Source organism: Cornus florida, unplaced genomic scaffold, assembly GCF_030987335.1.
Source record: "Cornus florida cultivar Cherokee Brave unplaced genomic scaffold, ASM3098733v1 CherokeeBrave_3.0.0_Hap2_Chr07, whole genome shotgun sequence".
NCBI lineage: Eukaryota > Viridiplantae > Streptophyta > Magnoliopsida > Cornales > Cornaceae > Cornus > Cornus florida.
The window spans coordinates 26,068,363-26,081,979 of NW_026775577.1; the positions used below are offsets into that span (position 1 = coordinate 26,068,363).

Below are 13,617 nucleotides of genomic sequence, written 5' to 3' on the forward strand. Positions count from 1 at the left end.
TCATGTGGGGGATTGTTGGAAACGGGGGCATTAAAAACATAAACTTTGGATGAGGTTTGGAATATATTCCGCTAATAATTTTTTGCGGATCTCTAAACGAGCGCGTTTCTCTCCGCAAGGAGATGAACGTAGTATATTTACTTTCTCAAATCCATTTCCGGGTGAATGAGAAATTAGTTCCAAAGTGTGGTGTTTTGATAAGCCTAAATGGGTATACAAAATGTGGGAAGTGTTTGTCCCACATGGAAAAAAATGTTGAAACTAATTGAAATTTAAATAAGCCAAATTTGGGCTTGGGCTTGGGCCTAATGGTAAAGTCCAATTATTTTTTTTACTAAATGGAATCTTGGATTGGGCCTTTAATTTTGGGCTGGGCTTATTTAAATGGGTGGTTAATTTTTGAATTTAAATTAAAAGTTAGTTTTTTTTTTCAAAGGGTTGCATCTATTTCTAAAGGGTAGCATCTATTTTTCAAAGAGTTGTGTTTGTTTCTAAAGGGTTGCAACTCAAAACCAACAGACAAAACTATTCATGTGAACCATTGCAACCTATTGGAATGGATGTGTTTATTGGTGAACAGACACCATGTGAACCATTGCAACCTATTAGAATGGATGTGTCTACTGATGAACAGACATCATGTGAACCATTGCAACCTATTGGAATGGTTGTGTCCAATGATGAAGAGACGCACCTAATCCGAAAAGGCATTTCTGTTTCTATAAATACCCCCCTTTGGATCATTTGCAAATTATTCATTTTTCATTTTCTTCTATCTCCCTCTCTAGACTTGAACCCAACCCAAGTGGGTTCAAACCATAGGTTAAGTGGTCCGAACCACTTAGACCCTAATTTAATTTCATCGAGCCATATTAAGATTGGTTCGAATTGTACCAAATTCAGCATTTATATAGTATAAATGCATTTTTGAGTCAAAGAGAGTATTACACGGAGAAGGTTCATCGTATCTACGAGTTTGTAGTGCTGCTACTGGTGGATGTAGACCGTTGTATCCTGGAAGATAGATGTCACTGAGTCTGTTAGCACCATAGCGGGGCGAATCTGCCTTAAGAACATAGTATCCAATACTAGCCTTGGTCCAGGTTCTTTATTTATTTATATTACTTTATTTTGCATATTTAATTAAATATAGAGTTGCATATTTAATTAATGATTTCTTAGCATATTGTTAATTATCTCATGACATATTAGTATAAGGTTTGTTACATCTTAAATGTCACATGAAGCATATATTTTTACCAATATAAAAAACACTAAATACATACTTCAAATTGTTCTTATATGTTTAGTCACCTTATCTTTCTTCAAACACAATATGTACAAGGTTATGCATGCTATTGAGCAAGTCTAGCAGACGTTTCCACACACAGCAATTGTTAACTTCCAGCTCCAAACGAATCAAATTAGTGAATAAAAGCAGTTTATTGTCATCCGCATAGTCAAGAGCCTAAATAAGATGTGAACATAAGTCATGAAAAATGCTATACATAGCAGATCAAACTTCAATGGTAACAGCAAAAACAAACTTAAATTAAAAGGAATGCGAGATTCGAAACCCAATATTATCAAGAAAAGAATTGCGAGCTTACCCCCCATTGTTCGAACTCCTACAGATAGATATTTGACACTGCAAATTCCCCTGAGAAGCACAAATACACTATCAGCATATTCTTTGGTTGCCCAACTTTTTATACAGCAGCATCCAACATTAATTTGTGCTTTAACCAATGATGTTAGGTTCTGTAGCACATAGAAAGGCAAGCAATCATTTAGGAGAGTAAAATACTCGAGAATTGGTGCATTGACCATAATTTTGTCATCAGTTCTGGAAATTCCATTTGCAGCAACATTTAAATTTAAATTTAAACTCTTCAGAGGGGGTGGAGATATCAAAAAATAGTTCTTCTTCGTGATTCAGAACAATTCTGAACAAGTCTTCAAGAACAGGGCAGTTACGAAAGAGATTTCGCACCAAGTCATTGTCTAGATAATCAATTGAAACATGGAGGATCTTGAGACTTCTGAATTGGGCTGAGCACGGTACATTGAATCTAACTGGATCTCCCAGTATAAAAACCATCAATGTTGGGTAAGTGAAAAGGGTCAAAGGAAAGTCAAAATCTTGACTAGCCCATATCCGATGTCCTGTTTGGTGAACCTTGATGTTAAGTTCTTGGACGTACACCTCGTTCTACGGCTACACTTATCCATTTACGTATTCTTGATATATCAATGAATATGTAATTAGAGTGTAAACGGAACTTCTGAATGTAGGACAAATCATGATTGAGAAGTACATCATCAACAAAGTTAATGACGTTGGAACTATTCTCCTTCAAAAGACAATAAGCTGCAAATGTCAACGTGGCATCGAAGTCTGGACTTGGAACAGAAGCCCAGAGGAGCTTCCATCTTGATGAGAGTATACTTGTTCCGACGGCGTATTTTGTTGGAAGGAAAGAAAGAATATGAACAAGAAGGGAGTCTGGTAAGCTACTGATCCTATCTACCTTCTTGAGAACCTTCCACACTTTCTTTGTAGGTCGCTCATGGTTTGAGATTTTAGCCATGGTTCTGTAATGCAAAGTAGATAAGGTAATTAAAGATTATAAAATTATACTCCCTCTGTCCCATAATCCCATAATAGATGCGTTAAGCCACCAAAAGCTTATATTCAGTCAGTGTACTCCTCAACTTTTCTGAGTTGAAAGGCGGAAATATGAGCATAAAAATAAAATTTTAAAATAAAATAGTTTTGAGATTATTGAGAATTTCATAGAAAGAAAATATTTATATTTAGGAAAAAATAATAATTTACAGCACAAAGAGATTTTGTGGCACTGGGAACTTTGATTGGAAGGAAAATACACAAAGAGAAAATAGCCCCACATTGTACAATGGATAATATATATAATGCAATTGACAAAAATATCTTTGAAATCAAGAGAAAAACTAGAAGAAGAATTACTTTATAAAAACCTAAAAGCATACAAACATATAAATTTAAATTTTTGGTAGAAAAACAGTTTTCAAATATCTTTTTTAACTAAATACATTTAATTAAATAGAGTGAATAGGATACACAATAATATTAATTTCAATCAGATTATACATTAACTAAGCAAAATCTAAAGTTCTTTCTTACCATCAATTAATTTCAGGTCATAAATCATCTCTTTCTTTCTGTGTCTCTATCTGCGACTGTGCCGAAGAGCAATGAATTATGATGGTGAACTGATACCCTAGGCCTCCACTTCCTTTCTAAAACTATCTGAGTGTAAGAGCAACCCCAGCGCACCATCAATGTGTGTAATATGTATGACTGTGTAGAAGCAAAGTCTTTCTTGTGCAGCTTACACACTTGCAGGGCCCACATAATGTTACACACTCAACACACCACAGGTGAGGAATGGAGTAGCACCTGTCAAACGCGCAGTCGCAGCAGAGGAGTGGGCCATTTTGTGGGTTTGTGTGTGAGAATAATATAAAATAAAAATGTGATATTGTGTAGTGATATGTAAAATAAGTATGGTATGTATATTGGATTAATTAATTAATATAAAAATAATTAAATTTTTATTAATTAAAAAAAAGTCATTTTTTTTAAATAAATAAAAAGAGTCATTTAATTTGCATAATAATTTAATTAATTATTTTTTTAAAAAAAAGTTTGTACTCTTTGCTGTTAGAATAAGACAAACATATATAATATAGTCGTTGGGAATATAGCCGTTAGGAAAAAGACAAACAGAATATAGTTGTTGAGAAAAAACAAATAAAATATAGCCGTTTGTAATATTACATATTCTTTATAAATACCACTATATTTCTATCAAAATTTCTCATCATTCATCAGTTAGTTATCTTTTATTTCTCAATCTTCCTTTCAATTTTTTCTGACGAAATTTTCTTCTTTGAACATTCCATGGATCAACGATCTCCATTACCCCCATCGCAAAACTCTGAAGTACAACCACAATTCAATTATAATTTTTACTTTTCAGGATTTTACCAATTTGAAAACCTATCTCAATCTTAATTCTCTCCTTTCCAAAACCCACCACATTCCCTATACCAATCTCATTCCCAATATCTACCTTCTTCCCAATACCAATCTCATTCTCAATACCTACCTTCTTCCCAATACCAATCTACTTCTCAATACCTACCTTCTTCCTAATACCAATCTCATCCCCAATACCCACCTCCTCCCCAATACCCACCTCCTATCCAATCTCAACCTCCTTCCCAATATGTATCTCAATCTGAACCTTCTCAATCCAAGTCTAATTCAAGGAAAGATAGGAAAGATTGGTCCACCCAAGAAGATGAAGCGTTATGCAAAGCGTTGATTAATATTGGGGAAGATCCAATAACAGGTGCAGATCAACAAAGTGGCACATATTGGGGATGTATCCATGCTGATTTCAAATGCCAAATGGGCGACATGGAGAAGAACTGACAGTAGTCAGGTTTGTCGAATCGATTCTCAATAATTAGGCGAGTAGTCAGCAAATTAAATGGATACCACCAACAGATCCAAAACTAATGTCGAAGTGGATATGACGTTGAAGATGTAGTAAGTTTCTTACTTTGTAATAAATTTCTTACTGTCTAAATTTCCTTAAAAATAAATATTTATTTTAATTGACAATCTGTCTAAATATAGTTTTTGTTTAATATTTATAGCACATGACAGCAAAAGTACTGTATGAAGATGAAGAAGGGGAGCCATTTAAGTTGGAGCACTGTTGGAATCTTCTTCGGAAATCTTCAAAATGGCTTCAAAATTGTGATACAATGAAGAAATAACAAACACCAAAATAAATAAGAGAGCTATAGATCTTGATATGAATGAGCCTGGAGATTGTTACGAAACAGTTCCATCAACACCAGGTTCAATCCCAACTAATCTATCTACTCAGTCAACTCCTGCAGTATCAACACCAAGTTCGGTAAACCTTGGCGATGACGACTCACCGGCCATAGACGAAAGTTCACGTGACACTTTACGACCTATTGGGCGAAAAGCTGCCAAGAAAGGTCGTAAAAGTAAAGATAAGGTACAAAATGACTTATTTCTTACATCGTTTCAAGGATTTGCCGAGCAAAATAAGTTGATGGACAACTTAGCACTTGAATCTCGTACTTTAAAAATGAAATCGAAATTCGATTTGGGCATGGAACAAGAACGGACAAGGCGATTGGAGCTTGAGTTGCAAAAAGAAATGAAATTAAAGGAGCTCGAGGCGCAAAAAGAAATGAAGATGATGGAGATTGAGCGGGAGCAAGTTCTTTGGGAAAGACAAATGATGGAAAAAAATACAAATGATGCTGCAACACCGGCGGTGAAAACATGGATCGAGGATCAACAAAATAAAATTATGGCGCGCTATGCAAAAAGGGGCAATTAATTGTAATGTTTACTATATTTTTTTCATGTGTGGAAGTATTAATGTATTTTTTTTTTCCAAGTTGTATTGTTTTATTTTATTTGTAGGAAGCTATGTAATGCACTTTTATATATATATATATATATATATATATATATATATATATATATATGTAATATTATTTTTTTTAATATATATATAATTTTAAAATCTTGTATCTAAATCGGAGCAAACAATTATAGCCATTAGTATTATAGTTGTTGAGAATAAAATTGTTAAGAAAAAAATAATAATAATAAAAAATTATTTTATTATTTAAAAAATAATAATATAATAAAGTGTACAATAAAAAAATGAGTACACAACAAGAACTTAGAGGCTTTAAAATAATGGTACAATCACATGCTGACGTAGCTGTACACTTTATATAAAGTTGATGACATGAATACACACTTTATATAAAGTGTGGAATGGAAAACAATGTGTGCATTGGGGTTGCTCTAAAGGAGAGATGAACAAAACCCTAATCGTCCCTTTCTTTCACTTCGTATGATAGGATTTAAGTGTGATCGAGTGGTTTAAAATGTGAAAAGACAAGGAAGAAACTGTTTGAATAGTATTTTTATAATTTTAAGACTATCCTCGATAATTATAAAGAAAAAATTATTATTTTACTTATATCTCTTTTTTTCAAAAAAAATATTATAATAATTTAGTTATTACAATTTCCCTTTTTTTTTTTTTTTAATTTATTATATTTAAATAAAAATACTATCGTTTGGTTTCATTTCATTTCCCTTCTACTTTTTCTCTGTTTGTCCAATTAAGTGTGAAAAACGAAAAGATACCCTATCTAATGCAATCAAATCACATCGGTAGTGATGTAAGGACTTTTGTGTAATTTTAGTTTTTATGTAAATATTAAAACAAAGGCAGGTGATATTGGCGCTCTCAATTTTACGAGCCCTACGTTTTTTTAATTAATGAAATGACAACTTTGCGGTCTCCTTCTCTTTCCTTTTCATTCCCCAAAAAGAGATCCACATAGGATTATATCTGTAATGGACATGAACAAAATTGAAAGGGAGATATTCATCGTGGTGTTGAATATCTTACCGCCTTAGCTTAGACTGTAGCTATGAAACTGTTTTCCAGAATCAGAATAAAAAAAAAGTTTTCAGTTTTTTCAATTTGAATATCTATTTAGCTGATAAAATTATAAAATAGTTTTTAAATCTTGTATCTAAAAATAGTTTTCTGAATAATATATATATATATATATATATATATATAGATAGAGAGAGAGAGTGTGTGTGTAATGTTACTATAAGGTGTTTTTGGAGCTATGCGGAGGACTAATTATGTCCATTTTGGCGCGCGGGCACACACATATACATATATAAATGGACCCAAAAAAAATTTAAAATTAAAAAATAGTTAAACAAGGAGAAGAATGAATTTTCAAAAATAGTAAACAGGGAGTATATTATATAAAAATAAATTTTAGAAAATGAAGCTTAAAACATTCTAAATTGAGATTATTTATTAGGTTTGTAATTTTGTATGAGTTGCAATGTTATTTGGGTAGGTAAATCTTATTAATATTCTTTTAATATCAACTATTGTAGATGGATAAAATGAGTTAAAAATTATACTATTCAAAGAGATGAAATTAGTGCTTTGTATTAGTCAAGCAAACATAAATTAAAAATAAAAGAAAAATGATACAATTGAGGACTTTAGGGTCTTGGCCAAAACCGACTCACATGGCTATCCTAAATTTCAACTCAAACGCATATCTCTTCGTCTGTTTTTCATTTCCATGAGAAGTATGAGTGAAAATCCAAACTGAATTTACATTAGAAGTGTGCTCGGCTGCATGGAATTTGAATCTTAGAATTAGAATTGGAGAAAAGTAACTCAAAAAATTAAACTAATTTTTTTTTCGACTTCACCGATTTCAATTCTAAAATTCTAATTCCGTACACAGAACATAGCCTTAGAGTTTTAGAATATCAATAACAACCAAGAATTGAAGAACCTAAAGTTGATTAGGATGATGACACTAAACTGAATTGACTCCTCTTGAACCTTCCACTAACCTTTTTGTCTCCTGCAAAGTTCCATGCATCCGATAACACCATTCATTTCATTTAATTTTTCACTTTTTTATATGTTAGTGATGATCTTGTTTATTTTACACATTGAGGATGATGACACTAAATGCCTTTGTGTGTATTGATTGGTTAACTTAGAAATATTCATAAACTATTGTTATCGTATAATTCATATCGAAGGAAAACTATTTAAAATTTGAGATTTTTGGGTTTTCGACCGTATGTATGCGTACTAAATAGGCAACTGTTTATATAAATTCATATATAAAATTTCACTTGTTTCTTCATTTGATAGTTATTGTTTCGTTCCTATTATAATACCTGAGTAGTATCCATTCAACTCTCTGAAACGGAAGTTCGATGGGTAAAGTCCCCCCAAAAAATAAAACGATAAAAAGGTCAAAATAATCTATTCATTATTGGATTATTAGTGTACATAGTTATTTCTTGCATAAGTGATCAATTAAAAAAAGTTAATATGACAATTCACTACAATTACTCTGGTATAAAAATCATTGATGTTCTTAGTGGGACTCAAACTCTTAACCTCCCCCTTCAGAAAAGAGAGATTACGCCATCCAAGAGACCGGGTGGTCAATACATTTAGCATACACGCGTCGTCACTACATTTAGCATACAAAAACTAGACGATTGAGAACGTCTCCACTTTACCAAATGAGAAAGAAGAAATCTCTAGTTATGTTTAGGAGTACCGAATCGATGCCTTGAATCTGGAATTGAAGAAAGTTTAGTTCAAAATTTGTGCTAAATTTTTTCTGTGACGTCGAATTCTTAAACCTTACAACCCTAAAAAGTTCAGGAGATACACTGAATACAAAGTTTGGTGGTTCTCATGTCATATATATATATATATACACACACCAAAATATATATCCTATAATTCCCCTAAGAATCGCAAGTACACGATCAGCATGTTGTTTGGTTGCCTTGGTTTTTATACAACAATCTCCAACATGAACTATTGCTATAACCAACGAGTTCAGGTTCTCTAACACATAGCAAGGCAAGTAATCATCTTCGAGTGTAAGATATTCCAGAATTGGTGCATTGACCACAATTTTGTTCGCACAATCATCCGAAATATTTGCCTCCAAATCTAACTCAAACCTCGTCAGGGATGGAGTGGAGACATCAAATAGGAGTTCTTCATTACTCTCAACTTCTCCTTCGATGAGCAGGTCCTCAAGAACAGGACAATTACAGAAAAGATATTGTGTCAAGTCATTGTCCGGATAACTGATTGAAACATGGAGGACCTTGAGACTTTCAAAATGGACAGAACGAGGAACATTGAAAGATATACGGTCTCTTAGTTCTAAGCTTACCAATGTTGGGCAAGTGAAGAGGTTTAAAGGTAAGTTAATATCGTATGTGTCTTGGTCAAACTCGATGTCAAGTTCTTGAACACCACGTTCTATGGCTTCACTTATCCATGTATATATTCTTGATTCACCAATGTATGTGTCAATAGAGTGAGTGCATAGACAGAACTTTTGAATGCAGGACAAATCATGATGGAGAAGTACTCGATCAACAAAGTTCATGAAGTTGGAAGAACTCGCTAAGAATGATTGAACAGGTTTAAATCTCAAGTTGACATCAAAGTCTAGGGTGGGAACAGAAGCCCAGAGGTGCTTCCATCTTGATGAGAGTATGCTGGTTCCGACTGCGTATTTTGTTGGAAGGAAAGAGAGAATGTGAACAAGAAGGCAATCTGGCAAGCTGCTTATCATATCTCCCTTGTTAACTTTTTTCACTTCATTTGAAGATCCCTCATGTTTTGAGATTGAAGTCATGGTTCTGCAATGCAAAAACAGATAAGAAATTTAAAAAGATTATATTATGCTAACTACTTGAAATAAGAATGACCAAAGGCTGTAGTTAATGAATCTTCTCAACTTGTCAAAGGGAAAAAGGATTAGTGTTCAAGACCAGACGAGACGAGTTAGCGTTATTCATGAGAAAAAATAAAAAAGTTAAATTGAATTAAAATAATAACAAGTTTATAAAATTATTGAGAATTTTGTAATAGTCAAACAGTATACAGTACAAAACAATCTGTGTCTATGGGAATTTTGATTGTAAGGAAAACACGGAGAGTGACAGAGCTCAAAGAAGAAATGTTTACATGATGCAGATGGTTGGTCTTCTTGCTTCAATCACTTGGGCTCTTTCTTCTCTGCTAATTCAGCTTAAGATAGAAGTTACATGTCACTGCCCTTTGTATATATAAAAATAGCCCCACATAGTACTTTTGACGGACACCACATGTTGGAGAATTTTGAATGTGGAACCACTTTGTAAATTAGAAAACTCATGTACATGTAATACAAATGACAGATATTCAAAATTTATAGGAAGAATTACTTTATACATACTTACAAGAATAATACATAACACTGAAGTTGTGAACACACACAAAAAAATTTCGTAGATAAATTGAATTTTGATTAAATAGAGAAATATAGGATACACAACAACATTAATTTCTCACAAACAAAGCTCCTCCTAGGCACTGAAGAACATAACAAAGAAGGTGTTTAATTTAGTCTTTCTTACCATTTCGTCACTTTATTTCTCTCTCTTTTGTGTTGAAGAGCAATGAAAATGGAGAACTGAAACCCTTGTCCTCCACTTCCTCTATCAAACTATCTATAGGTGTGTTGAAGAGATAGACCGAAATCCTCTCTCTAAAAAATGTGTTGAACAGAAATGAAAGACAATAGTCCACTTCCTCTCTCTCTAGCTGTCCAAGATATCCATCGAATGCAATAAGATTGTATCGATTGTTATGCCAGGATTTTTTCGTAAATTTAAATCTTTATGTAATTTTATATTGAAATATTAACGTGAACAAATTAGTAATTGCACATTTTACATTATCGGTGTTAATGATAAGCGTCTAACAGGAGAAGTCAAGAGTAATTTTAAAAATAATAATATGTGCTAAAGTTCAGAAATAATGCATGGATAACTGCTAAGATAGATTGAGTGTGTTGAATTCTGAAAATAACTAGTCGAATGTGCTGAATTACAAATAATAAGTGTGTTTACGCAATAAGATATTGTTAATGGTACAGGCATACATTATATGTATGTTAATGTAAGGCTAATAATATTTTAAGAGATATTTTACATACTATATATATATATATATATATATATATATATATGATTTCATTCATGTTCAGAGTGTTGAAGATTAAATAAAAATGGTGTTCAAAATCAAATTAAGAGTGTTGAAAATTAGAAGAATGTTGAAAATCAGGTTTTAGGGAGTTGAACATCATATTAGAGTGTTGAATATCAGGTTAAGAGTGTTGAAAATTACATAAAACAGTGTTGAGAGGTGTTGAACCTCATATTAGAGTGTTGAAAATCAGGTTAAGACTATTGAAAATTAGATAAAATGGTATTGAAAAGCAGATTGAGTGTTGAAAATTAGATTAAGATTGTTAAAAATCAGATTTTAACTAGGGTTTAATTTCAGATTAAGAGTGTTGAAAACTAGATAAAATTGTGTTACAAATCAAATGAAGGCATGCACTACATTTATTTATTTATTTATGTTGGAAACTAAGGCCCACACTACATTTAGTATACAATAAGCATTCACATGACAAGTAAAAGGATTGAGAAACAGTGTTATTCTTTTCATCTGGGAAAGAAGAAATCACAAAGTACTGCAGGAATGGTAGAAGTGAGAAACAAGGCCAATTCTCTGGTGCTTCATGTCTTAGAAGTGAGAAACAAGGCCAATTCTCTGGGGCTTCATGTCTTCCCTTGTGGTTAAACTTTTAAGCATACTAATTTTTTGGTAATTTTCAGACCGACTTACATTCAACGTCCACAGAGGTAGGGAATGGAGTCTACTCCTTCAGCAATAATTTTTCATGGAGGAAAGGTTCTAATTGTACAAGCTGAAGGTTATGATAGCGAGAAGTGGCTGCGGTGTATACTAGAATCTGCTAGTGGCTCTGCTCCTCAAATATCATCACACACAAAATCAAAGCTTTTGGAAGCCTTGGAAGGTTTGCAGTGGGACAGACATACAGTTGCAAGTATGGTAATTGGAAAGCCATGAGCTCACCAGCATCAACGTTTCAGTAAGTCACACCATTATTTTGGAACTAAAACTGGAAGTTTTTTCAGTAAGATATGATAATTGTAAAAATAATTACATTATCTAATCCAAAACCTACTAAAACCAGATGGATCTTGTCAGGCCCATGAATTTAGAATACAATATGCAGCAGTTGACAAGCCTTATAAACTTTAACAGGTTTAAGCCGAACAATGAATTATGGGATTGTATTCAAAAGGAGTCAATGACAGATTGTGGTTGAGAATCAGAATTGAATGAAACCTACAAAATTGGAACTGTTGAAGAGACATTGAAAACATGTGACTATTAATCATTGCAACTAAAAGGAGAAGAGTTATCGAGTAAATTTTCTTTCAATATAGAAAGCAAACAGATACTCCGCAAAATAAGAGACAACTTGGTTCCTTGACAGAAATGCAAATATAAGGTCCTCATTCCTCTCTATAAGGGCCAATTTCTCACTCCGGACAGACATCAGGCCATGGCGACGTGACATTTAAAACATATAGATGAAAAAGACTCCTATTATAAGTTCTCTAAGTTATTTTCCCATCGAGTGGGTATCAACTACAACAATTATATATCCTAGGTGATACAACAAAGCAATCATTTCAACGTTGTCCACTGATTCACTTCCTTTAGAACGCGGGACGCATTTTAGTAGAATGTTCCAATTGGTGGGTTATAGCACAAGGTTGATATAATTTTTCCTATCCATGGTTTACAATCATGCACATCAGGCATGCACCGCATTTTCTTTTGGAAACCAACACATACACGATATTTCTTTTTATTATTATTATTATTATTATTTATCCTCTCTACTTGACCTGAAACCTTGACCTCGGCCTTGGGAGTTAAAAGCCATCAAGACAATGTTATGTTTGCCAATACACTCATTCACCATAGACAGACTATGTATATAATATATTCACACGTCAACATGATGGTCTCAACAGTCAACTCAATATTTTCATATACTCGAAACTATTACTCCCTCGTACTATTATAGTTGTCCACTTCGTAAACTGTGACTATAATGGAATAAAGGGAGTACATTCAGTTTACCACTTATAGAACAATGTTTTGTAAACTAATTGAGAGCCATTTGCAGGGGCCTCACTTCATCTCCTTTAATTAAAAATTTTATTTCACCTCCTTAAGTTTTAAAAAAATTGTCCAGTTGGTTAACATGGATTCTTAATCTTAATCTAGTAAATACAATGTCCTAAGAATTTAATATGACTGAAAAAATCATCAGAGGAATGAAAATCAAAGAGAGACCCAAAAAAATAGGCTACTTATTGAGTTATTTTGTAACTATTTTGTACATCATTACCTCATGAATTCTTGAAACCCTAAACATACAAAACGATTTTTAGGTCCATGAAACATGCAAATCGATTTTACATGCGGATGTCTAAATAGACCCAACTCATTCTTGAAACCCAAGCACTAAATTAAAACCTAAAAATCCAAGTAATCGTAAATCAATATCCCTAAATAAAATGTGAGAGCTCTAACCAGTGATTGAGAGATGGTGGCTTTCCGGTGAGAAGTCGGTGGCTGTCGGCGGCTCCTACAGCTGGGTTCGAACGTTGTTCTCTGCTATAGAGTAAAGGAGACCTATGTTGTGGATCACATTTAACTAATAATAAATAAATAAATAACATGTGATTGCAATTTGCAAATATTTTCAGGATAATTTTGTAAAGATTCTTTAATAATTATTTTTTTAATTAAATATTATGATATGTATTTCAAATATTTCTACAAAATTATAGTATGCAACATTTATTAGTGTTAAGGTAAACCCAAAATTTAGTGGCAAACACAAATGCACCTTTACTAATGTTTCTACGCATAATGAAAGAGAGCGTGAGATATAAAAAAACGTCTAATATGCATAGTAATCTTTTTGGATAAATTTGGATAAATTATATTCTCCTCCCTTATAATT

The 13,617-nt window shown here is 32.8% G+C and overlaps 1 protein-coding gene across 3 annotated transcripts; it reads right to left on the reverse strand.

The window, feature by feature from the left end:
* Window positions 1-8,249: 8,249 nt before the first annotated feature.
* On the reverse strand, window positions 8,250-13,278 carry LOC132266865 (putative FBD-associated F-box protein At5g56410). Of its 3 annotated transcripts, XM_059767873.1 has the most exons (3): window positions 13,182-13,278; window positions 9,681-9,743; window positions 8,251-9,352 (listed from the first exon to the last, which is right to left on the reverse strand). In XM_059767873.1, the coding sequence occupies exon 3, from the start codon at window positions 9,346-9,348 to the stop codon at window positions 8,383-8,385; it is 966 nt and encodes a 321-aa protein (XP_059623856.1). In that variant the 5' UTR covers window positions 9,349-9,352; window positions 9,681-9,743; window positions 13,182-13,278; the 3' UTR covers window positions 8,251-8,382. The 3 variants fall into 3 exon arrangements, with proteins under 3 accessions (XP_059623857.1, XP_059623856.1, XP_059623854.1); XM_059767874.1 differs by lacking the exon at window positions 9,681-9,743 and having other exon boundaries at window positions 8,250-9,352; XM_059767871.1 differs by lacking the exon at window positions 13,182-13,278 and having other exon boundaries at window positions 9,681-13,175.
* Window positions 13,279-13,617: the final 339 nt, after the last annotated feature.

Excerpts from the sequence above, each read along its gene's own strand:
- LOC132266865 (XM_059767874.1), bottom strand. The coding sequence starts at position 9,348 with ATGACTTCAATCTCAAAACATGAGGGATCTTCAAATGAAGTGAAAAAA.